The sequence below is a fragment of the Phaenicophaeus curvirostris genome, chromosome 28 (genome assembly GCF_032191515.1).
Source record: "Phaenicophaeus curvirostris isolate KB17595 chromosome 28, BPBGC_Pcur_1.0, whole genome shotgun sequence".
Lineage (NCBI taxonomy): Eukaryota > Metazoa > Chordata > Aves > Cuculiformes > Cuculidae > Phaenicophaeus > Phaenicophaeus curvirostris.
In genome coordinates this window covers 6,228,079-6,253,658 of record NC_091419.1, presented here as the reverse complement: position 1 = coordinate 6,253,658, position 25,580 = coordinate 6,228,079, and the positions used below count along the sequence as shown (strand labels likewise).

General features: G+C 53.9%; 1 protein-coding gene across 3 annotated transcripts; it reads left to right on the top strand.

Moving 5' to 3' along the window:
- Positions 1-1,106: 1,106 nt before the first annotated feature.
- Positions 1,107-24,632, top strand: HOMER3 (homer scaffold protein 3). Of its 3 annotated transcripts, none has more exons than XM_069877811.1 (10): positions 1,107-1,396; positions 10,664-10,808; positions 12,232-12,388; positions 13,765-13,896; positions 14,312-14,419; positions 17,518-17,639; positions 18,555-18,711; positions 20,174-20,284; positions 21,183-21,263; positions 22,612-24,632. In XM_069877811.1, exons 2-10 carry the CDS (start codon positions 10,795-10,797, stop codon positions 22,798-22,800), a joined length of 1,071 nt encoding a protein of 356 aa, XP_069733912.1. In that variant the 5' UTR covers positions 1,107-1,396; positions 10,664-10,794; the 3' UTR covers positions 22,801-24,632. The 3 variants fall into 3 exon arrangements, with proteins under 3 accessions (XP_069733912.1, XP_069733914.1, XP_069733913.1); XM_069877812.1 differs by lacking the exon at positions 1,107-1,396 and adding an exon at positions 10,444-10,567; XM_069877813.1 differs by lacking the exon at positions 10,664-10,808 and having other exon boundaries at positions 1,110-1,396.
- The last annotated feature ends 948 nt before the right edge of the window (positions 24,633-25,580 follow it).

Genomic DNA, 25,580 nt, shown 5'->3' with positions numbered 1-25,580 from the left:
GCTGAACAGCCCAACACTGCTCTGACTTGCACCCTGCAGCAACTTGTCTGAGTACGCTGAGAACACGAAGCTTCCCCATCCCTTCTGACCACAGCCCCAACTCCTGACTGCTGCCAGCTGCTGCCTTTGTTTCCAGCGCTTAGTGCACTCGGGGTACATCCACGTGTAATGACAACCACTGACAACCCCAAACACAGCGGGGACACCGGAGATGAGTGAGGTGCTGAGCGACATGGTGTAGTATTTGATAGGAATGGTTGGACTCGATGATGCGATGCGTCTTTTCCAACCTGGTGATTCTATGATTCTAATTACAGCCAGTAAACTGTTCTTCTAAATATATTGCAAAAAGGGGTGGGGGTGAAGCACTGGAAGCGAGGTGTGAGAAGCAGCATTATTGCTGCTGTTTGTGCTGCTAGGGTTGAATCTTTGCCTCTGGGAAAGCTGGGGAGGGACTCTGTGAGGGAATGCAGGGTCAGGATGAGGGGGAGCGGTTTTTAGCTGGAAAAGGAGAGATTGAGATGAGATCTTGGGGACAAATGTTTTGCTGTGAGATTGGGGAGGCCCTGGCCCAGGTTGCCATTTTCCCACTTCTCCTGAATCTCCGCAACTCTTCCTGGGTCTTCACGGTTCTTCCCACTCTCCCTGATTCATCCCAGCTCTCCCACTCTCTCTGGCTTTTCCCACTCTCTCTGGCTTTTCCCACTCTCTCTGGCTTTTCCCACTCTCCCTGATACATCCCAGGCTCTCCCGGTTCTTCCCACTCTCTCTGGCTTTTCCCACTCTCTCTGGCTTTTCCCACTCTCCCTGATACATCCCAGGCTTTCCCGGTTCTTCCCACTCTCTCTGGCTTTTCCCACTCTCCCTGATTCATCCCCGCTCTCCGGTTCTTCCCCCTCTCCGTGGCTCATCCCGCTTTCCCAGCTGGTCCCTTCCCTCTGTCCCCGGCAGGTGGTGCCGCCGAGCCGGCCCAGCCCCGGGAATAAAGTCTGGAGAAGCAGCCGCCTGGAAATGTGAGCGGGATGGGGCAGCTGGCAGGGGGAGGAGGCGGATAGGGCAGAGCGAGAGCAAAGCGAGCGGCCCGAGGGGGCTGGAGCCGCAGCCGCCTTGGCTCTCAGCGGGGCTGGGGAGGCAGCGGCTCATCCCGCTCCGCTTGGAGAAGGAGCTCGGGCTGCGGCCCCGGGGTCCCTGTCCCCGCCGCGCCGGGGCGTTCCGAGCCCGCAGCAGCAGCAGCGAGGGCTCAAAGTGAAATTCCGGAGGAAATTTCAAGAGCATCCGGATCCGGAGAAAAGACTGAAAGAAAGAGGAAGGGAGAAGTAAATCAAAACGTGGAGAGGATCCCCGGCAGCTGAAGAAAGGAGGGGAGAGAGCGGAGCTGACGCCCAGCAGCGATGGGGTGAGCCTAGCACTGTCTTCTTCTCGATTGCTTTTGTTATTCGTGGCCGCTGAGCTCGTTTTAAAGGAATTGCAAAAGAAAGGAAGGTTTAAATTTGTTTTTTGTCACGTTGGAGGCTTTAAAGTTTAAATTTGCTTTTTATTTTGCACGTTACAAGGTGGGGAAATGCAAGCCTGCAACTTCTTTAAATAAACTGGCGTGTAAGGGAAGCCTCTGGTGATCCCAGGGCTGTGCAAGATCCAGACTGGGAGGACTGGAGCCCAGGTTGTGCTCGCAAACTTTTCCAGAAGTTAGGAATTAGGGATTTGGTTTGGCAGTTGTGACTTTTTGGCATTCGGTAAAATGAATCCTATTTGCATTTCTAAATGGATAAATCCCTTATGGGAAATCCCTGGTGGCTTCGTTAATCATCCCCGTCAGCTTCTGCAGGAATGAAATAATGCTGCATGGGAGCGGCGGTGGATTCTGGCATGGAAATAGAGGCTTAGTCTGGAATTTAGTTTATGTCCTAGTTATAAGTCTTAACCACAGAACTCTTAAGGACCTGGTGTGGGGACGCGAGTTTCTTGTGCAAGAAGGAACTTCTTGTTTCGCTGTTTTTAGAGTCTGTGTGAAATCCCAGTGGATCCGAGTCTGATCCACTCCGAACACGTGGGGTTGGCAACGCAAGAGGAAGAAATCCCATTCTTAGGGGCTTGTTTGCCTTCTGCTAATTTTCCTCTTGGGCTGCCTGGGTGAAATGATTGAGCAGACAAACACAGAGCCGAGAGGCAGAGAAGGCGAAGGATGAGAAGTGACGGCAGCGTGAGCATGGCACAGATCCTTTGAAGCTGGCGGTGTCTGTGCTGATTCAGGGTAAATCAGAGTGTCCCGATTTTCCTGTGAGGTTTCCTGTGATCCAGAAAGTTACTGTAAAACTTCTAGAACTGCCAGGAGGGATTTAACAAGAGGAGAGCTTGGGACTAGCACTTTATTAGAGGTGTTGGATGAATCCTTCTTGGACCTGCACTGGGTACACCCAGCAGCCCTCTGATTTCTCCGGAGGGTCCCCAGCTCCCGTGGGGAACGTTGAGGTGGTGTCACTGTCTCAGCCTGCTCAGACTTCACTGTATGATTACAGCAGCAGCAAAACCTTTGTTAAGCTAGAGATGATGTTCCCACCCAGAATTCCTTATTTCTACTTGCCTCCTGAGATCAAAGTGTCTGTTTTGCTCGTACGTTGATCACACGAGGATATTGAGGATATTTTAGCAGTGTTTCGATTCCTCTGGATACAAAAGAGATTAAAAGCACATAGAATCATCACCTCTTGCGTCACATCTGGCAGCTGGTTTTAGTTAACTTATTTTCAGAGCAGGGATTCTGGTCTTATTCCTCCAGATCTGATTTTTTTTGTGACAACCAGAGCGTGATTTCATGGATAAATTCTCTATGGACTCTGTATCCACATTACTGTAGGTATTAATGCTGCAATTCTTCTCTGAAGAGGACAGTTCTAAGTAACGCTTGATCCTGGAGGAGGTGAATTTGGTTGGATCCTAGTTGAGTCTTTGGTAGAAACTCACATTTCTGACTCTGCTGGTAATATTGTCAGATGTAAGGATGGGGAGGTGGAAACTTAACACTTCCTAATCTAAGCAATATAGAGTTTACCTGCTTGTCACATATATCAAGCAGATGAATTCACCCTCTCTTATCTAGACTGTCATCCCACCAACCTCTGCTGAGCAGGCAGTGGGAACTGGCCGTGTCAGAGGCTGCTGGTTGTGTTTGGAGCTCTGGCAAAGGCAGGTCGAAAACAGCAGCAGGTCGTAGAATGGTTTGAGCGGGAAGGGACCTTAAAGCCCATCCAGCCTGGCCTTGAACCCCTCCAGGGATGGGGCAGCCACCCCTGCTCTGGGCACCCTGGGCCAGGGCCTCCCCACCCTCACAGCAAAACATTTCTCGCTAAGGTCTCATCTCAGTCTCCCCTCTTTCAGTTCAGAACTGTTCCCTGTAGCCCTTTTCAGAGCTGGAAATTGCTCTCCAGAGCATCGTGGCTGCTGAGCACTGTCCTACTGGGTACCTACCACACAATCTGTGTTTTCACCTTCCTGGGACAACTGCTACTTCTGCTACTAAGCTCCAGCAGCTCTTTCTTTCCAGACACACAGGCTGTTGCTGCAAGTCTGTGCAGCAATTAAAGTTCAAAAACCCAGCAGAGCCAGACTGCAGTTAAGTAATTCTTTATACGTTCCAGAAAACATGTCCAGTAATAATGAGAACCAGAGAAGTGGAGATACAGGCATATTTCAAAATGTTCCATGCCTCCAACACATTCTGCCTCTGCATCTTCATTATGAGCCACAGGACCCGCTGTACTTCCAGGCACGCCCGCTCAGCTTCATGAAACAACCCCCTAAGATTTAAGCTGAAAGAGGGGAGGTTTAGATGAGATTTTAGGAAGAAAATTGTTACTGTGGGGGTGACTGAGAAGGAGACTGCTTTCCAAAAGGGGAAAAAAATGTCTCTCTCAGCTATGTTGTGTCTTTAAATGCCCTTGATCCCCTGTCTCTGTGCCTGACCTCGCATGCTTGTCGCCGTTCCCCACGCTGATCCAACGGGAACGCGTTCAGCCTGGATTCCTTCGCTGCCCTTTATCTGCACACAGGCCATGAGGCAGCTGCTTTCCATTCCTGCGCTAAGCCCTGCCGGGTAATCTCCTGGGAGCTGGGGGAGGCCGAGGGGGGAAGGCAGCCCCTAGGCAGCTCCTCTGCCCTCCTGCAGCCCCATCTGGACGCTGGTAGCATCTCTGCACGCTCCCCAAGGTGACATTGCGCGGCACGGAGTGACAGCGAAGCTGCAGCAAAGAGGGCTTGAAAACCTGCCTGTTGGTCAGAGCAAAGGCTTGGGAATCCTTGGGAATCCAGCCTCCCCAACTGGGTTCCCAAGGCGGTTTTGCAGTCTAACAGTCAGTGTCCTGGGGGGTTGCTCCCAAATCCCGGGCAAGAGGTATCAAAGCGTGCTCTCCACACCCCGTTTCCACGGGCTCTGGGTTACACCCAGTCCCTGGCTCAGAGGCAGGGCTGGACTTCGGGGATGGATGCGAAGGGAAGGAGATGAGGCTTGACTCTCATTACCCACCCTTCTTCCCCAAATGGCCCTGACGAACAGCCAGCAGCGCAAGCTGCTCAGGGAAGATAAAAGGAAACACAAGACAGCGGGGAGGAGGAGGAGAGAGGTTCTCGCGCCCTCTCTGTGCTCCAGCTCTGCCTTTGGCAATACTGGGCTATGTCTGAAACCCGTTTCCCCCACTTCTGCCCCAGCTGAGCCCTCTCTCGGGTTGTCCCGGCCGGTGGTGCCGTGTGGGGTTTCTGGCCGGAGATCCCGTGGCTGGGAGAGCCAGCAGGGCTCCCGCTGACTCAGCGAGTGGTGGGCTGAGCGCCAGGGCCCAGCCACGTCTGTCCTGCTCTCACAAACCCCTTTGAGCTCGCAGCCCAGAAACCAACCGTGTCCTGGGCTGCATCCAAACCAGCACGGCCAGCAGAGAGGGAGGGGATTGTCCCCTCTGTTCCTTTCTCAAGGGACCTCATCTGGAGAATCATGTCCAGTTCTGGAATCCTCAACGTAAGAAGGAGAGGGACGAGTGAAGACAAGTGAACGAATATCTCCGCAAAGGGAAGCTCAGTGAGTGAGAGGGGTGCGGGCTGGGCACCACCAAGGGGCTTTCTTGAGACCAGGAAATCACGGGATGGTTTGGGTTGGAAGGGACCTTGAAACTCATCCAGTGCCACCCCTGCCATGGGCAGGGCACCTCCCAGTGTATCAGGTTGCTCAAAGCCCCATCCAACCTGGCCATGAACACCTCCTTGCGGCCTTCTCTTCTCCAGGCTGAAAGACCCCAACTCTCTCAGCCTGATGCTCTGGCCCCTCAGATCATCCCTGTGCCCTCCTCTGGACTTGCTCCAACAGATCTGTGTCCTTCCTGTGCTGAGGACTCCGGAACTGGAGACAAGACTCTAGGTGAGGTCTCACAAGACCATTACCTGGTGACAGGAGGCTGGAGGATGCAGTGGGGAATATGCTCTGTTCTCAGCTCTGTCTGTGACTCCTGTGGCTTAAACCAAAAAATCTCTTCACCTTTTTACTTCTATTCTACTATTGGACTAGTCTGCAGATTTGAGAGTGTTTTTCTGTTGAAGATGAAGGAGAACGCTTTGTGAAACCCTCCTGTTAAAGATAAACCCGGCAGAGGGACTAAAGGTGCCTTGCTCAAAGCGTGATGCGTTCAACCCTCTGTGCGAGATGGGCTCCCAGCAGGCTGGTGTCAGCATTACTGCTTCAGCGTGGCCCGTGTTTTACTGTGTGGCTGGGATGTAGGTACCGATCCACACGATCCCACGCATTGCAGCTGCATCCTGGCACCGGCCCTTGGTGCTGTCTCCTACATGGGAGATGCCGCAGTCCCTCTCGGGGAGGTGGCTCATCTCCCTTTCTGTTCGTTTATCTCCATCAGCATCAGGTTATTTTAGAAGATCCAGTTTGGGAAGAGGCCTGCGTGCTTGTAAGGAGGGGGGCAGAGCCTACAGCCAGACAGGACACTCAAGGACAGTCCATCCAGTGCCACGTGTGTTCAGATTACACGGAACAGAGGGGGCAGCAGCGCTGGTTTGAGTCTTCTCCAGGCTTTGGCACCTTTTATGCCTACTGAGGTAAAACGTGGGGCTGTGCGAGGGACTGACTTGGTGCCATCTGTCCCTCTTGGCACAGGGAGGTGCTTCCAGGGTCTGCTTCTCCTTCAGGGTCTTGGCCAGTTGTCTGTGTGTCCTAACCTGACAAGGTCCCTCATCCAGCCTCAGTGATCCTGGTCCCTTTGACATGCTCAATCCATGCTCTGCTGAGACTGTAAATTAAGAGGGCAAGTAATGATTTGCTGTCCTGGCAATGGTGAAATAAGCAGCTATTCATGAAGAAATCAATTTGGATGCTGTAGAGAAGGGAATGATATAAGAACCGAAGTGGAAATGAGACCAGCATGCAGTTTTACATCTTGTCTTAATGACCACTCAGTCAGAGACTCCAGCCAGTGAGCTAATCGGAAACGATTGATCCATGCCCTGAATTCATGTGTCCTCCCCAAACACCCAGTGACCTTCCAGCTTCTCTGTTAAGAGAAGCCATGAGAGGAGGCAATTGGGTCTTTACTGAGACAGCATCCAGGAGCCAGTGGACTCTGCTGGTGGGAAGGAAGCATTAGGAATAGCTGAATCAGTTGGATCATAGAATCATGGAATGGTTTGGGTTGGAAGGGACCTCCAAGCCCATCCAGTCCCACCCCTGCCATGGGCAGGGACACCTCCCACTGGATCAGGGGCTCTAAGCCCCAACCAACCTGGCCTCAAACACCTCCAGGGATGGGGCAGCCACCACTGCTCTGGGCACCCTGGGCCAGGGCCTCCCCACCCTCATCATGAAGAATTTCTTCCTACTGTCTAATCTAAATCTTGTCTTTTCCAATTTAAAGCCATTACCTCTCATCCTGTCCCTGCACTCCCTGATCAAGAGCCCCTCCCCAGCTTTCCTGGAACCACTTTCCCTACTGGAAGCTGCTTTAAGGTCTCCTTGGAGCCTTCTCTTCTCCAAGCTGAACAACCCCAACTCTCTCAGCCTGTCCTCGTACAGGAGGTGCTCCAGCCCTCGGATCATCTCCATCTCCACTCATTCCAACAGCTCCATGTCCTTCGTGTGCTGAGGACTCCAGAACTGAGTGCAGGGCTCCAGGTGGGTCTCACCAGAGCAGAGGGGCAGAATCCCCTCCCTCGCTTGCTGGTCCCACTGCTTTCGATGCAGCCCAGGACACGGTCATCTCTTCATTTCATTTTTAGCTGTTTGATGTGGCCGGGCAGCAGGATGCCTGCTGCTGGAGTATTAGGGAACATTCATGTGGAACAAGTAATTTTTTAAACTAGCAGTGGGACGTGGGGTATTGAATTTTGCCCTTTGGGCTGGGAACAAGCCCTGGCAGCGATGAGACCTGGATCCTTTCCAGTTGCCATCAGGCACTTGCTGATCATGGCTGCGTCTCAGCCAGATCTTTGTCCTTTCATCATTTGCTTTGGTTTTTCTTAATGATCTGCAAGGACAGCCCCGGGGAGAGGGAAGGGGTTTTAGTTACACATGCTTTTCTCGCTGCTGTGTCTGTGTTGTTACGGGAACTCCCAGCTGGGAGCAGGAAAAGAAGTGTCAGCAGTTCGGGCTGTGTGGCGCATCCAGCACCAACGCAGCGGAAAAGAGGGCTGTAACGGGAGAGAGAACATGACAGTTTGAATCCTGGGTGCTTTCTGGACTATTTTTAAATGTTTTGTAGTGTTTTTGGAAACAAGAGATCAGCAGCTTGGTCAGAAGGAAGCTGATTGCGGGCGGGTGCTCCTCAGACGTTGCTCCACTCGTGTCTCAGATCTGGTGCTCAGCTCTTGGTTTTTGACTCCTCTGGACATCCCACAGCATCCGTGCTCCTGCCTGGCCTCCCACCACACTCATCCTCTCAAACCCTGCTGTGGTTCTTTGCTGCTAAAAGAATGGTGGATGGGTGAGGGAGAGCCCTTTTCCATTTAATGAGCCATTTGTGGCTTCTTAGAGATGCCTGGAGACTGGCAGACTTTCTTGCTTCGATTCTCTCTCGGTTTGCGTTCCTGCCCACTCTCTCTGCCTGCTTTTTGTTTTGCTCCACCACTTAGGCTCTAGGAGAGCTTTTGTTGTGTAGCGTTTGCTTTAACCTTGTCAAACCAGCAGCGAGGACTGAAAGGCAGGTTTCCAGCCCAGCGTCCCCGACAATTAAATTCTTGTACTCACTGGATACAAACCGTATCATTTGACGAATTTAAAACAAACAAAGACAGGGTTTTTTTCCCTGCACAAGCACTGCAAAAGGAGCATGAACATCTCTGTGCTGTTTGCAAGCAGGGCCCAAAGCTTTTCTCGAGCATTAGTGTCCAGAGGAGGGCAATGAAGCTGGGGAAGGGGCTGGAGAGCAACTCTTATGAGGAGCGGCTGAGGGACCTGGGACTGTTTAGCCTGGAGAAGAAGAGGCTGAGGAGAGACCTCATTGCTGTCTATAACTGCCTGAAGGGAGGTTGGAGCGAGGTAGGTACTGGTCTCTTGTCCCAAGTAACAAGTGATGGGATGAGAGGAAATGGCCTCAAGTTGTGCTGGGGGAGGTTTAGGCTGGATATTAGAGAAAATTTCTTCACTAACAGAGCGGTGAAGCCCTGGCAGAGGCTGCCCAGGGCAGTGGTGGAGCCTCCATCCCTGGAGGGGTTCAAAACACACGTAGATGGGGCACTTCAGGACACGGTTTAGTAAGGATGGTGGGGTTGGGCTGATGGTTGGACTGCGTGAGCTTAGAGGTCTGTCCCAACCTTAACGATTCTGTGATTCTATGAATCCCTACAGGGCTTAAGCAATTGCTTCCTAGAAAGCTCTGTCCCTGTGCCAGGCTGGCACCGTGCTCAGGTAGTTGTGAGATGATGTGCTGGGCTCATAAACCACTCTCCGGTCGCCGTTCTTAAGGACGTGTGAGTTGGCAGGAACCGTTCTCTTTTGCAGCGAGGGAAGGGGAGCCGTGAAAGAGGATTTCAGGAGGTTCTGCGTAGTTTGCATCCTTGGGAAGGAGGTGGGCTCAGGGCATCCCTCCTCGGCACCAGGCAGGCAGGTGAAGCTGCTGTGGAGCCCTGTCGGCTGGAAGCAAAGCGCATCTGGTGTGCCTGGCAGCCGGCCTCTTCGGAGCAGCGGAGAGGCTTCCGCGCTTGGAACTGGAAGGGATAGACCTCTCGCAGACAGCGTGAGGTTTCGTTGCTCCAGGGGAGACCACGAGGCGTGAATAAAGAGCATATGGGCTGATGGGGGTTACGTCAGGGCACAAAAAGCAGAGCACTCTTCCCCATCAACACAGGAAAGCTGGGGAGGGGCTTTTGATCAGGGAGGGCAGGGATAGATGAAGAAGAACAGTTTGCAGCTGCAAGAGGGGAGATTTGAGATGAGATCTGAGGGAGAAATGTTTTGCTGTGAGGGTGGGGAGGCCCTGGGTGCCCAGAGCAGGGGTGGCTGCCCCATCCCTGGAGGGGTTCAAGGCCAGGCTGGATGGGGCTTGGAGGCCCTGATCCAGCAGGAGGTGTCCCTGCCCGTGACAGGGGAGGGACTGGATGGGCTTGGAGGTCTCTTCCAACCCAAGTCATCGCATGGTTCTGTGGACACCATCGCTGGGGTGTGTGTCTGTGCACTGTGGGGTGAGCAGCCCTTTCAGACTCACGTGGGCAGAAAAGTCTTAAGCTAAGCCCTGTGAAGGTGGCTTTTCTCCCATCTGACAGGCCTTCCAGTGGCATTTGTATTTTCCGCTCCTGGTGCTCAGAAGGAAAGTAACGCTGGCTTTTGTGGCCAGTGACACTGTAATTACAGGGCAGTTGACATCTGAGTGGCCTCCCTGCCTGGGAGATCGGCAGGAAGGCTGTGAGGTTTCCTGAGTATTAAAACCCTTTACTCTGACCTGCCTGGAGGCAGAGCTAGCAGAGAGGCTGGGAGATGTGGGCTCCCTTTTCCAGGCACCCTTCATCCTGCAAATTCACTTTCTTACCCTTTCGTTCCCTTTGTGAGAGCTGAGGTCTTGGAGGGGAGGGCAGGGTGGGAGCCCTGGAGAGGCTGATTTACTAAGAAAATTAAGAGCACAGGGGACCCCCCCTCACCGCTGTGCTCTGGGATCAGCTCTGGCTCCGCTGAGCACGGGGCAGCGGGTCCTCAAGGCGGGGGAAACACAAACCCCATCCCTGCGGGCAGGGAAGAGTTGTCTCTGGGGATGCTGGAGCTCTTGTCAGGGTGCCAGGCTGGGTCCGAGCCCTGCTGCATCAGCAGGATGGTTTCCATTGACTCGTGCAGACCTCGCTGATGGATCGCGAGGCCAGGAATAGCTGCCGTGCGGGTGAGGGGTGATCTCGGAGGAGGGTTTTCCATCCTGCAGCCAGCGTCACGTGCGTGTGACTGGAAACAGGGGAGCCTTCCAGGCTCCTCGGTGCCCCTCTCCCCCAGCCAGCACCTGCTGCCAAAGGGATTTACACCAGTGGCACAGCTCACCCGATGATCTCCCGTGACAGAGAAGAGAACTTCTTTGGTGATGAGAAATCATTGCAAATTACAAGCTCTGTGAGACTGGGACGAGCGAAGCCGCTAAATGGTGCCTGGTTGAACGCTCTGCCTGTGCTCTGTGTGATAAATAACAGCTTGTTTTTCCATTGCTAGGAAATGAATCGTGGTGGAGGCAACCCCAAAGAGGAGCCTCAGCTCAGCTAGGAGCCCCGAGAAGGACGCTGTTGGAGGAGAGACGCGTACTAACTCCACCGGCCCGTAGTCTGTCCTACCCTTACTAACAAATGTCAACAACTAGGTAACGTCCTTCCTCTGTTCTCTCCGACGCTGGCCCTAAACTTGGGGGTTAAGGTGCAGAAATGTTCTTTTTCTCTGTTCTGTGTCTCAGCGGGCAAGCTGTGATCCATGTAAAATTCAGTATGTGTTAGCAGAGTCTGGAAAATTTGGATCTCGTTCCAAATCCAGACTGTGGATGAGTAAAACCAGGCAGGGAGGATGCTGAGGTGGGGCTGGTTGAGCCCCGTGTGCCCTCTGCCTCTGAGTCGGGGCCGTAACTGGGAATGGGATGGAAACTGGGAGGGAGCGGGGAGCGTTTATTTCCTCCCTAAGTTTTGTGGTAGGTTCAAAAAGCACCTAGCATGGTTGTCTTTGTATTGATGGAAAAGGTCTGCTCGTTGCAGCTGGGAGGACTTGGAATGTGGAGGAACTAGAACTGCCTGGGTGCTGGGAGCTCCCACGTAGCAGGATTGTGACTGTGCCTCGTTTGCAGCTGTTGGGGGGAGCGGGACGCTCCAATCACGTTGGATTTCATGAGGCTTGGGGACGGAGCGTGGCAGTGGCCGGCGCCTTGGGTTTTAAGTCAAATGAACTCCCCCCAGCCCTGATGCACCTGGGCTGTTGTATCATGGAAACATTCCTTCCTGCCTCCCGAAACGCTCAAGTTACATCCTGATGCCTGAGATTCAACTCCTTATGTCAGCTCCGATATTCCTGGTTACAAAACACCGGGCAGTGCTTGGTTCAGTGCTTTCTCGCAGCAGCTGCACGTTGCGTGGCGAAGCGTTTCCTTTTATTCCCTCTTAAGGGACTTGCTTTTAATCTTGCGATGTGACCTCTCGCTGCAGGATGCACTTCCCAAGCGTGAGTCAGGGGAGGAAGAGCTGTGCTGAGGGGAAGGAGCTTCTTGTGCTCACATCCCAAACGCATCTTCCATCCATCCATTTCCCTGGAGCTCCAGCTTGGAGATCTCCGATGAAATGCAAATAATGCAGCAGCCAGAGGAATCCTGTACCTGGTGAAGCTGCCCTGAACTGAGCACTGAGGGGCTGAGGGATGGGGAAAGAAAGCTTCAAGTCAGGCTAAAAAGGGCTTTTGAAGGATGCTGAGGAGGTGGAGGGCTCCTGGGGGGAGCCCAGAGGTCTTGGAAAAGCAACTGGGGGGAGTGATGGAGAGCTTGGGTCGTTGGTCCACTGACAAGAAGGGACAGTAGATAAGAGCAGCCCAGACAGCAGAGATCTGCTGCTCCCTGCAGAGGTTCAGGGGAGGGCTGCTGGTTGAGAAATTCTGTGTCCTTGGGGGCTGGTGTCTCAGATCCCCGGAGAGGTGGTAAATAGCAGAAGTTCTGCTGGTGGTGCCTAACGCAACACGAGCGCCAGGAAGTTGATCCTCTTCCTCCATTGCTCAGCTTTCCCTCCTGACAGCCCCGTACGTTTCTCTCGCAGGGAGCAGCCGATCTTCAGCACCAGGGCCCATGTCTTCCAGATCGACCCGGCCACCAAACGGAACTGGATCCCGGCCAGCAAGCACGCCCTGACCGTCTCCTATTTCTACGATGCCACGCGCAACGTGTACCGGATCATCAGCGTGGGGGGCACCAAGGTAGAGGGCATTTGCTGACAGCAAGTGGGTTTTTTCCCAGCCAAAATCTCTTCTGCGGTTGGTGTTGTTGGGGTCAGGTTGGTCAGTTCTCAGCATGGGCACTCTGGCATCATCGCTGCAGGGAGTGGAAAGTAAAACACCGCCTCCATGCTCAAGGGTGTTAATATGTAGTGTTAGACTCTAGATCCTGTTAGACCGAGAATCCACACTGATCAAAAATGTGCCTGAGGGTCTGTTGTCGTCCCTCCCCACCACGCTCTGTCCTCACCCTTTGCCCCCTGAATGCAAAATAGGAGCTAAACCCAGTGCCTGTAGATACAAAGAAGTCACAGGCACAGGTTGAGGGAGTCTGAGGTGATCAGCTCAGTCACTTCCATGAAATACAATTAACTCTCCCTAAACCATCCTTGACGGACATTGTCCTGACTGGTTCTTGAAGGCCTGCAAAGGCAGAGTTGCAGCCTTCGCAGGCCGTTTACTGTGCTGCTCCCCTAACCAGCACAGAGTGTTTCGTAATATCCAGTCCTGAGTGCTGTTTAAGCCTTTTTTTTTTTCCCCTTACTTGCCAGGAAAATGGAGAACATCAGAAAGTTGCTCAGTCCCCAGAGAGACGCTGTCTCTTGTCGTCTTTTCCAGCAGTGGAGCCCAATGAAGCTGATGATACTGAGGCTTTTTTCTCCTTTTCTTTCCCCCTTTTTCAGCAGACAAGATGACTGAGATTTGTTCATGTCACGCAGGCAGACTTAGAAAGACTTTTGGTCACCAGAAGCCTGAACTGTTGTCTTACAGATTAAAAACAAGAGCTTCTACCCTAGTTGCTAGATCTCGATCCCACACCACCACCCTGGAGCAGCAGGATGGAGCTTTCTGACTCTCACAGAATCATGGAATGGTTTGGGTTGGAAGGGATCTCAAAGCCCATCCAGTCCCACACCCTGCCATGGGCTGGGACATCTCCCACAGGATCCAGTTGCTCCAAGCCCCATCCAACCTGGCCTTGAACCCCTCCAGGGATGGGGCAGCCACCCCTGCTCTGGGTAACGTGGGCCAGGGCCTCCCCACCCTCACAGCAAAACATTTCTCCCTAAGATCTCATCTCAATCTCCCCTCTTTCAGCTTCAAATTGTTCCCCTTGTTCTTGTCCCTCCACTCCCTGATATCCAGAGCCCCTCCCCAGCTTTCCTGGAGTCCCTTTCCCTACTGGGAGCTGCTCTAAGGTCTCCCCAGAGCCTTCTCTTCTCCAGGCTGAACAACCCCAACTCTCTCAGCCTGTCCTCGTACAGGAGGTGCTCCAGCCCTCGGATCATCTTTGTGCCCTCCTCTGAACTCGCTCCAAGTCGCTCCGTGTCCTTCAGCTGTTGCCTCTCTCTCTGCAGGCGATCATCAACAGCACCATCACCCCCAACATGACCTTCACAAAGACATCCCAGAAGTTTGGACAATGGGCGGACAGCCGAGCCAACACGGTGTATGGGTTGGGCTTTGCTTCGGAGCAACATCTCTCCCAGGTAAGGCTGCTCCCAGAAACCTGATCCTAGCAGAGGGAACATCCCTTAAACCCTAAAGGGGAGATCAGCCTCTGGAAAAGGGGCTTTAGGAACCTGACGTAACACTGTTCCCAATGAGCTAAAATCTAAAGCCGGATGCAAAGATGCCAGGAGAGCTTTAAAGGAATACTTGCCAAGTGTGTTGAACACCACAAATTGAATTAGGACTTTGGGCTCAATTTCTGTCACTGCTATTTAGCTCTGAGTGCCAGAATCAGGGGTGGGAAGCGGCTACTCACTGGATTTTATTGAGAAATTAAGAGAAATTAAAAAGCATGCTGAATGAAGTTGCAAAAGGAGGGGTAACCCAGGCATCAGTTCCAGTTCATTCCATGTTTCGGTGTAGCCCTGGAGTGAATTTTCTGCTCCTTTGTAGTTTGCAGAGAAGTTCCAGGAGGTGAAAGAAGCAGCGCGTTTGGCGAGGGAGAAGTCCCAGGATAAAACAGAGCTGACCAATCCTGCCCTGAACATCACATCTCACCAGGTAACGCTTGGAAAGGGCCATGGGGAAGTCAGGTTGGATGAGGCTCTGAGCACCCTGATCCAGCAGGAGGTGTCCCTGCCCATGGCAGGGGGTGGAACTGGAAGGGCTTGGAGGTCCTTTCCTATCCAAACCGTTCCATGATTCTATGATTTTTTAGAGCTTGGGACTGAGGAGTCCTGGCCAGGCTTCTGGTTTTGTCATATTCCACTGTGGAAGCAAAGCTGTGCTACGAGAGCAGAAGCCGCGCTCTCTCCTTGGGAATTCTCCCCTAAGGTAGAACTGCACACCACAGCCAATTTTCTTTCCCCCAGGAGACGAAGCCAGAAAGCTTCAGCCCATCACAGCTCCTTCTCACGTGTGTTGCGCTTGCGATTGTTACCTTTCTCCCTGTAGAGCTAAACCAATTCCAGCAGCAGTGGGATGGAGGGGAGAGGATAAGCTGTGGAGAACTCAATGCTGTTTTTCCCCGTGGTGAAGCGGTTCAGTGCTGATGGTGAAGTTGCCCTCCCAGATAGTTCATTCCAGAGGTGACTCTGCAATTCCCAGAGCTCCCAGCAGCAGGAGAGGAGCTCTAGGATGGAGGACGCTGCGTTCTCTGGGCTGAAGACAGATGGAGTGGCAGCAGAGGAGGAGGAGGGAGTGTGAATGCTACCCTGGCCTGCAGGGAGAAGGTGGGGGGAGGCTCCGCGGAGACTGGAAATGTCATAGAGAGGTGCAAAAATGGGGAGAATCTGCACAGCTTTTGGTCCTGCTCATTCTACACCCCATCCTAATGGGTGGTGAATGAAGAAGGAAGTAGAGTAGAGCCTTCAGAGCAGAACCAAACCTTTCTCTGGTCGGTGATAATTGCCCAAGACTGATTCATGGCCGGCTGCAGCCTCCAGCTCCCCTGGCCAGGAGTTGGAGGCTGGGAGCAGAGATTCTCCCTCTTATCTTGTTTATACCAGGAAGAATTCGTCAGGTGCTACAACTGGACACATTCATCTCCCCTATGCTGGGATGGCAACTTCTGCCAGAAGGAATGAGGAGGTCAGGACCTCCAGGAGGGATGGGGAGGATCGGGTTGAACGCAGATCAAGGAAATGGACCTAAGGCTCCATTTGTCCCTCTGACCTGACTCAGCAGCACTAGAACTGCCGCGAGGGGAACCACGCTCCCTCTTTCCATTCAGCTGCCTCATCTCTTGGTGGCCGAGCTCGGACACGAGCGTGCACGGCCCCTGTGCAGCCATCAGCAGCCAGTGCTCACTCGGTGACGTGCAGTGTCCCCTGCGTGTGGGGATGCAGATCTTGTCCTGCGTTTCCTTCCCCAGCTTTCACGTACATCAGCCCATCAGCCCAGTGCTCATTCGCCGTCTCCACATTAGTAGGGCTTCAAACATGACTTTCGTCCTTAAATAATTGATTGTGTTTCTGTTTGCAAGTGAGCAGAGAGCAGATCTGTCTCCTAGAATTAAATCAGGGCTCCCTCATTTTCTGCATCTGCACTAGTTCACTTAGGCTGTACATCTTCAGAGCTGGGGAAATCCCAGGATAGAAGCTCTTTTCTCTTCTCCAGTGCCTTTTAAGCCGATCTCCATCCCATTTAGCATCCCCATCATAGAGCGTGTCACTGTGGATAACGTAAGCAACAAAACCGCGTGGAGCATCCTTAACTGTTACCAGTTTCAGTTGGACTCACAAGGGCTCAACACACCAGAACAGAAACTTCTACCCCTTCCCTGCCTCAGTTTCCCCACCGTGTGGAAAAAGGTGTTGTGCTTTGCAGGTCTCACTTCTGAGTTGCTCTCTGGAAGGCTTCTTGCAGCTGGTGTTCAATGCATCTGATGGCCCTGTCTGTTTGTGGATGTCAGATGACTCTGAAGGCCGGTGGCTCTCCTGACCACAGGCATTCGAGGGCTACCGAGTGGCTCCAGCAGCCTCACAGCCCCCTGGTCTCACAGCCCCCAGCTTGGCATCCCAGAGACTCTTTGTTCAGTCTTTTTATGGCATGGTTTGCCCTGTCGGTGCCAAGCTGCTTATTTACTATAAGAGGCGACTATGCAGACAGGGTCTTCTGGAGGGGCTGGAGGGTGTAAAGGCTGCTCTGGCTTCTGCATATTCATCTCTGCTCCAGCGACAACCCTCTCCAGCCTGGGAGGGTGGATCCCCTGTCTCTGCTAGCTCTGACGTACGCAGGAACGTGGAGCCATAGAGAAGGGTAGGAATGGTTGGACTCGATGATCTGGTGGGTCTCTTCCAACCTGGTTATTCTATGATTCTAAGGGTTTACTTTGGTGCAGGGGCTGGGAGTTTCTTCTCCCACACCTTTGCACAGCGGGAGCCACAGTTGTCTGAGCAACAGCAGAGTTTCCCTCCCGTGAGCTGGAGGAACTCCATCCCAATGGCACCCGGTGGCTTAATTCAAGGTTCAAAAGCTGGAGTTGCCGCTGAGCCCAGATGGCCTGGCAGGTCTGCGTTCGGAGCTTGTTAAGTCTTTGCACTGCTCTGAGAACCAGCAAGAAAATCCTATAAGGAATTCAGCAAACCCCTGGAACGGGCAGCTCGAGGCGTTGTGCACGGCCACGGGACTCGGGTTGCAGGCTGTCACATCGCTGGCATTGGTCAAGGGGAAGCTGAGAGGCAGAGAATTCCGTATCTCTGCTCAGGAGGGAGGTGTGTGCAAGCTGGGAGCCCACCTGCTCAGGGTGTCTGGCGCTGGGATCGCTGCCCCAGCCCGACAGGGCAAGGGAGGACGTGGCAGCTGCTGGAAGGGCTGAGCTCTAACCTGCCAAGCCGAGAGAAAGCTGTGTCTGCATGGCTTCTAAAGTCATCGCTGTGCTGCTGAGCCGTACGTGAGGATCTCTGCTACTCCTTGTCACGCAGAGAAGCACAGCGCTATCTAAGAGTTAGGACTGAAAGCCAGTGTTTCTCACACAAACACTGTTTAGGTTGGGAAAGACCTTTGAGCTCATCAGGTCTGATCATAAACCAAGCTCCCAAGAGGAGTGCGGGGGCAGAGAAACAGCCCAGTGAACCCAGGTTGTGAATGCATTTGCAGAGACCTTGTGGCCGCGTGTCTTCACTGCTGTGTGATAACCACCTCCTCCTCATCCCCAGGTACTCCCCAGCCCCATCATCAGCTCCAATGGACCAGGAGAAGATAAGCTATTCCGGAGCCAAAGTGCAGATGTGGAGATCACAACGGAGAAGGAGCGGCTGAAGAAGATGCTTTCAGAAGGGTGAGGCTGCCACAAGTGCTCTCTGCTTCTGACTCCTAAACTGTCTGTTCTGGCAGGGTTTGGTCCACGTCTCTGTCATCCCAGTGCTCGCAGAGACCTGAATGACTGAGGGGCCTTATTCCAAAAGCTTTTGACCCCCTGCTACTTGTTTAGATAGCTGAGTGATGGATACTGCTCAGACCCTCCACAGAACCCATTTCCCCCCTTCCCCAGTAGAAAGTTATTCCAGCTTGGAGGTGAAATCCACCCTTTTAGGCAAGGGAAGGCAAATGCTTTGTGCCAGCAGCAGGGATGAGTTGATGCCAGTTATCTACAGATCGCTAGTTTGTGATACCAGAAGATGTTCACACTTTTCCAGCTGGCCCGGGGCTGCGTTTGTGTTAATTCCCCTGACAATTCCAGCACAGTCCCTGCTGCTTCCGTTCTTTGTCTGTTCAAAAGGCTCTGGGCTGGGTTCTACCCTGTGGCTCCCATTGAGCTCCCAGCGGAACACTTAGAGTATTTTTAAATCAAAAGTGAGTGTCTTTTGCTACCAGTCCAGGGTGATAGGGTTTTATTCAAAGCAAACTCAGATCTAACAAAGATGTAAAATATGGATTCACAGCCCAGAAAGATCCTTTCTAATAGTTTTATCTCCCCCACCCCATTAATCTCACAGTGGGGCTTCTGCAGCTTCGAACAAGCACACGTGGCCTTAAAGTCAAATATTATCCAGGGATAAAGGGAAGAGATGCACATTCAGGGCTAGAAGAAGCATTTGGATTTGGGAAGTGGTCTGAAAGCCAAACAGAGAACAGGGAGCTGCTCAGCACTTCCAAGAGCATGGTTTCAGTGCACGTTAGCGTGGGGAAGGGAAGGAACCGTCATGCTGAGACTCTTACACTCCCCTGCACGCTTCCCTGTTCTCTCATGCAGCTCGGTGAGCGAGGTCCAGTGGGAGGCCGAATTCTTCAGCCTCCAGGACAACAACAACAAGCTCGTGGCTGCTCTCCATGAAGCCAATGCCAACGTGGACCAGTGGAAGAAGCAGCTGGCTGCTTATCAGGAGGAGACGGAAACCCTGCGGCAGCGGGTGAGCGCAGGAGAGCCCTTGCGGTCAGAGGATGCCTGATCCCAGAGCCAGATGGTGCCCTTGACCCCATTCTCCCATGAGTTTCCATAAGTGTCAGCAGGAGACGGGATGGAAATCCAGGATGCTGCATGAGCCTGGCAGGGAAAACATGTCAAGGAATAAGGCCACGTAACTAGGGAGCTCTCACAAGAGCTCCTGTTTTGTGCAGAGCAAGATGGGGCTGTGCTGAGTCCCCGTGGATAAAGGGAGGAAACAAGAGCACAAAGTCAAAGAATACCAGCTTCCCTTTGGATTTCCTGGAGGCAATTCCCAGCTGCCAGCGATACTGAGTCCGACCCGTTCCCCCCGAGCATCAGGGCGATCTGCTGGCTGCTGACAGGCAGGGTGAAGCTTGCTGTATCCGCTATAATTAGCTGGAATTCAAGCTGCAACATCATGAAACCCGGGTGGCGCAGGACAAACCGGCCCTTGTTCGGTTGGGATAATAGGATCTCTTGGCCTGCGTCACGTCAGGGAGGTCACGGATCAACTGAGGCCCGCGTGCATCTGGGCAGAGGAGTGACAGTCACAGGGCTGGGTTTGTAGGGAGGGAAGAGCTGCGGAGGGCTCGGGAAAGGGTTTTAGGACAGTCGGGTTTGGCTGGGAAAGGGCTCTGGAGCCCTGGAGAAGAAGGCATGAAGCCATTTCGCTTTGAGACAGCTCATTCAAAAGACAGCAGGGATTTATAGCAATTAACGCCTGTTGCCGCTTGATGGCTGTTGTGTGGCCAGTCTGTGCAGCAAACAGCCGCCCCCCAGCCTTCCCTGTGCCCGTTGCTAATTCCCAGTGCCAGAGTCAGGCAGGAAAAGAGCTGTACGGAACCGATTTTCTCCTCTGCAGCAGGAGCCTGCCCTGAGTCCAGCAGAGATCGTGGCTGTGTGGGGCTGGGGATGCTGGGGCAGCTGCCGCTCCCCTGCTGCTGCTCTCTGCATACTCAACGGTTTGGTGGCTGCTCTCACAGCCAGGAGCTGAGAGGGAGGGTTTTGTGAGCCTCGGGTGAAGGGCAACCCCTGGGGCCTTTGCACAATCAGAGAAGGAGCTGTTAAATGTCAAGATTTGCCCAGAGAAATCACGGTTTTCCCAGCCCTGGAGGTGTTGGAGGCCAGGTTGGATGGGTCTTGGAGCAAGCTGATCCAGTGGGAAGTGTCCCAGCCAGTCAGGCTTTGCTGGAAGTGCGAGGCTGCAGGAGAAGGCTGAGTCTCTAGACCGAGTTTCGCCTCAGTGCGTTTCGAAGTGTGATGTAGGCAGAGCAGAAGAAGAGAATTCTTTCCTACCAGCCCCAGGGTGGGAGCTGCTCTCCTGCCGTAAGTCTGGTTGGGTTTGCAAGGAAGCCAAAACAGGACAGAGGGTGGCTGTGGGCGCTAAGGTGTCATGATATTCTCATATCTCTGAGTGTGTCTCCTCTGTGCTCGCTTCCACGTAGGTAGTGGAACTGGAGTCACAGGCAGCTCACGATTCCTCCAGCGAGAACAACAAGGAAGAGTTAAGCCAAACCCTGGAGGAGCTGGAACTCCTGATCAAGGCTAAAGACGAGGTAGTAGCCCACAAAGCAGAGCAGAGCCTGAAACTGGGTGGCCTCTCAGTCACTGACGCCCTGTCTGGGTGAGATCACAGCCCCTCGTGCTGCTCCAGGCGCCGTCTTTGCAAGCCAGGACACTCTGCAGCCCCCTCAGTGCTGGGAGCAAAGCTGAGGGAGAGTAAAGTGTGGGGAGTTTCCCCTGCAAACAGCCTGGAGTGGAGAATCTGGCTGCACAAGCAGCAGGGCTGTGTCTTCTCCTTCCCCTCTCAGCCGTCAGCAGCTGCCGTCGGCCTCTAGCGTAGTAATTGCTTCTCGCTTTCACTGCATTTAAATGAATGATTTAAAGCCAAGTTTTAATTACAGAGGCTGTGAAGGAGGAGAGATGTGGGAAGGGGGAGAGGAGGAGCAGGCGCTGAGCTCTTCTCTCTGGTGGCCAATGATAGGACTCGAGGGGAAGGTTGGAAGATGCGCCAGGGGAGGGGTAGGGTGGATGTTAGGGAAAGGTTCTTCCCCAGAGGATGGTGGAGCCTGGAACAGCTCCCAGGGAAGCAGTCACAACACCAAGCCTGACAATATTCCAGAAGCATTTGGCTAAAACCCTTCACCCCACAGTGTTAATGCTGGGGTGTCCTGAGCAGGAACAGGAGCTGGACTCGATGAGCCTTGTGGGTCCCTCGCAGCTCAGGACATTCTATGAATCTATGATTTGCATGTCTGCGGGCTCTCTGGTGGCCGTGCTGCAGCAGAGTGGGGGCACAGAGCCCTGGGGCTGGAGGTATTAGGACTTGGAGGCGAGTGTGGTTTTCTGATCCTTGGAGAGAGGGAAGGCACCTTGGTTGGGGTGTGTGGTGAGAGCTGGCCTGGCTGGGACAGGAGTGGGTCTGACACGATTCTCTTCCTCCTTGTGTTTCAGGAGATTCAGATGCTAAAGAGCCAGAAGTGTGGCCGATGGGAAGCGGAGGGCGAGCGTGAGGAGATGCTGCAGAAGTTGCAGGTGAGGATGGCAGATCTGGGACACCTCTGCACTCAGAGTAGAGGGATCCATCCCCGTTTCTCCTCTGAGCCAAAAAAGTAAATGCTGCAAAGCTGCCGTGCCTCTCTCTGCCTCTGGATGATGGGAAGAGGTCCTTGCCTGTATCTCTGCCTCCTTCCACCCTCCCTGTATCCCTCAAAGGTGGGATACGGGGTACAGTCAGCAGGCAATAGCAAGCTGAGCATTCACAGCCGCTCTCCTAGCACTTGCAGTACACCCTGACGGTACGATTGGAGCAGGACGGGTGATGTCCTGTGACTCTCTGTCGCTCTGAAATCCTGCTTAGCCTGCTGGATGGCCATGGGTGGCTGGGGAGCAGAGCTCCGGCTCCGTCTGGCTGGCAGGAGGGAGGCAAGCTGCTCTGCACCGCGGGGCAAGAGCACAGATGGAAGCACGATCTGTTGTGCGGTCTCTGGGGGCAATGCCTGTCTGTGTTTACCTCTGAGCTCCTGAATGAGAGGGTCTGCGGGGCTCAGCACAGGCTTTCAGGGCAGAATAACACCTCCAACCACATCCTGGGCTGCATCCACAGCAGTGGGAGCAGCAGGGCGAGGAAGGGGATTCTGTCCCTCTGCTCTGGTGAGACCCCACTTGGAGCCCTGTGTCCAGTTCTGGAGTCCTCAGCACAGGAAGGACACGGAGCTGTTGGAGTGAGTCCAGAGGAGGCCATGGAGATGATGCGAGGGCTGGAGAACCTCCCTTATGAGGAGACGCTGAGAGAGCTGGGGTTGTTCAGCCTGGAGAAGAGAAGGCTGCGGGGAGATCTTAGAGCAGCTTCCAGTACTGAAAGGGGCTCCAGGAAAGGTTGGGAGGGCAGGAGCAGAACAAGGGGGAATGATTTTCAGCTGAAAGAGGGGTGGTTGAAATGAGATCTTAGGGAGAAATGTCTTGCGGTGAGGGTTGCCCAGAGCAGGGGTGGCTGCCCCATCCCTGGAGGGGTTCAAGGCCAGGCTGGATGGGGCTTGGAGCCCCTGATCCAGCGGGAGGTGTCCCTGCCCATGGCAGGGTGGGACTGGATGGGCTTGGAGGTCCCTTCCAATCCAAACCATTCCAGGATTCTATGACAGGCACACAAAATCTGCATTTATAGCACTTTTGCAAACTGCAGGCAGGTTCTCAGGGTTGCGGAACGTGTGCTTGCATCTGTGTACGTGTGGCTCGAGATAGGGGGGTCCCCTGGGGAAAGAGCTGGGTGGGTGTGGGCAGCCTGGCACTGAGGCGCTTGGCAGGGCTGGGTTGTGGAGATAAGGGTGGTGGGCTCTGAGCAGCGTCTATCAGCCACCTCACTGCGCTCGTCTTCCTTCGACAGGAACTGGAGACGCGCAACGCGGAACTGGAGCGAAGCCTTCACCTTGCTGAGCAGACGCTGGCGGAGACCCTGGCCGAGAGGGAGAAGATCCAGAACGAGGTCACCAAGGTAGCAGAGATAATGGACGTGAAGATATTTGAGCTCAGCGAGATCCGGCAGGGACTGGCCAAGCTGGTGGAGAGCAACTGAGCAGCGGCACGCTCGGAGAAGGCTCCTCCGGAGGAGGGGAGCCCAACCTGGGACTGGTCACTGACAACAATTACGGTCACGGAACAGCCTCGAGGTCTGTTCAGGCAGGACACCAACATACCAGCAGCTGCCTGGACAGCGTGGAGACCAGCGCAGCCCCGTCCTGCCCACGGAACTCCCAGGCAGAGGGGACCTGAGCTCCTGAATCCCCTCCAGGGAGCATTCACAAGTCACAGCCAGACCTCTCTGGACCCTGCCCTGGCTGCGGCACGGTCCAGAGACAGCAGCTACCCCCGTGCTGCCTTCCCAGCCTCCCTGCTGCCACACTGTGTCTCCAACGTTTTTACTGTTTTCTAGGGGAAGAGGTTGAGCAGCCTTCACCTTTTTTCAGTAGTTTTTTAGGAAACCACTTGCCTTTTGCCAAGAAGCTGCCTGTTTCCCCACCCAGGGAGGGAGGGAGAAGCCCCAGCACACTGAGGTCCATAGTTGCTCCTTTTCTTCTTCCCCAGCCCCACCAACTTTGTGTCTTCCTAGCAGGATCCAGTAACACTGGTCACTGTCGGGAGCTTCCAGAGGTAGCAGAGAGGGAGTTTGCCTGCCCCTGTGTCCTTTCCACTGTTCAGACACATCGTCCAGTGGAAAAAAAAAGAACTGCAGATTTTAAAGTGCTTATTAAATTAACACAGAGGGGTTTAATGACTTGTTAAAACTTTCAGCTGAGTAGAGTCTTGGTTGGGAAGGGGGCATTTGAGAAATGGGCCATCCCCGAAGGGACGGCCACCAAACTGCTAGATTGGCATCTCTCCTGGCCTCTGAGGGCTGCAGTTAATTGAAATTAAATGGAGCAAAGCGCAGTTGCTCTTGGTTTCTATTTTTTTTTCTAGGGAAACAGTCCACAGGGACGTCGTGCTCCATGTGAGCCCCGCGGTGCTCCTTGTGAAGAGCACGCGTCCCAGCTTGCTGGGACCAGGTGAAATGAGAGCAGGAGGCAGCTGGAGTGCGCTGGGACCAGTGCCCTGTGGGGCCTGCGGGAAGTTGTGAGTTATTATAGATGTTCCAGGCCAGGCTGGACGGGGCTCGGAGCCCCTGATCCAGCGGGAGGTGTCCCTGCCCAGGGCAGGGGGTGGAACCGGATGGGCTCGAAGGTCCCTTCCAACCCAACCCATTCTATGATTCTATGATTGATTCTATGTTGTCTTGTTATGGGAATGGAGCAAGGCCTGAGGGAGGCACCACGGAAGCCTGGGAAGATGCGTGTCCTCCCCCGGGGCCGGCTGCACCCCTGTAGATCCCTAGGAGCATGCTGAGCCCTGCGCTGAATGACGAAGCAGTGGCTGCGTAGAAGTAGTTAGTAACCTTACAGGAATGTGGATGGATTTAGACTTTGTCATTGTTCTTTTTTTTGCCTTCTTTGCCACTATCACTTAGGCAAAGACAGCAGGAACCCTGGGAACGGCTCCCGGGTCTGCAGAAACTCCGGGACTCGGGAAGCGTTGGCTGCCAAGCGCTGGCCTCCTGCAAGCCACCAAGCCTTGGCGAGGCAGCGCGGCTCCTCGGGGGCTGCCTCTCCTCTCCCTCACCCGGTGACGGCGAGAGGAGCCCCGAGCTGCCCCGCGCCGCCTGCAAGTCTGGGCAGGACGAGGTCTGGCACCTTGGGAGGCGGCAGGAGTGGAAAACTGCCAGTGCCCGGGCTGGGCAAAGCCCTTCCCTCTCCCAGGGGAGGAGGAAACCCTGCGATTTCCAGACCTGCACAGCCAGGGGAGGGGGTTTCCAGTTTGGGATTGGGGTTTTTTTTGTTATTTTTCACTTATTTTTCCTTTTTTTTTTTTTTTGCATGAAGTGTTCTCACAACTGTATGGGACTGGAGCCGCTGTAGGAATATTCTGGAGCCGCTGTAGAAGTATATGTTTTGGGGTGTTTAAGAAGAGAATGAAGGAACTGGCTGGCAAACATTTCTAGGGACTTGTTTACCACCCTGTGCCAATGTTGATACTTTATTCCCACAGGAGCAGCCTTCTTTTGAAATAGAGATCAGCTTCAAGAACGTGTGTTTGGTTTGCATCGCCAGCGCTGTAAGACAGAGGGAGGCGGGTGGAATTTGGAGGTAGGGGGGGAAGAAAGTTGAGGAAAGGTTTCTTCTGTTCTGTCCTCACACCTGTGGTCCGTGACACACGAGGTGGAGGTGCGTGTGGAGCCCTAAATTGTGGCGGTGCCCATCCCATCGCCCTGCGTCTGGCCGGTGCCTGCGTCGTGTTGGTCATTGATGGGGGCTGAGGAGGCATCAAACCCAAGAGAGAACACGCTCCGACCGTTCCCAGGAACTGGGAAGGAGAAGCTTTGCAGGAGCTGCTGCTGGGCACTGTTTTCCTTGGGGCAAGCAGTACTGCGCCTACAAGAAAGCTGGGGAGGGGCTGTTTCCAAAGGCTTGGAGCAACAGGACGAGGGGCAATGGGGCTAAACTGGAGAGGGGCAGATTTAGACACGACATAAGGAAGAATTTCTTCACTATGAGAGCGGTGAGGCCCTGGGACAAGTTGCCCAGGGAAGTGGTGGCTGCCCCATCCCTGGAGGGGTTCAAGGCCAGGTTGGATGGGGCTTGGAGCCCCTGATCCAGCAGGAGGTGTCCCTGCCCATGGCAGGGGTGGAACTGGATGGGCTTTGAGGTCTCTTCCAACCCAAACTATTCTATGATTTTATGATCTGCTGCGCCTCGCTCTGTCGCAGCGCTGGCTTTGCTCCTTCGCTCTCCTGTTGTCAGGAGAAGAGAACATTTTCCTTCC

What these genes read in the sequence shown, in the direction of transcription:
- HOMER3 (XM_069877811.1), top strand. An exon ending in CGGAGCAACATCTCTCCCAG is followed by an intron (nt 13,897 to 14,311) that starts GTAAGGCTGCTC and finishes GCTCCTTTGTAG; the next exon opens with TTTGCAGAGAAGTTCCAGGA. An exon ending in TGAACATCACATCTCACCAG is followed by an intron (nt 14,420 to 17,517) that starts GTAACGCTTGGA and finishes CCTCATCCCCAG; the next exon opens with GTACTCCCCAGCCCCATCAT.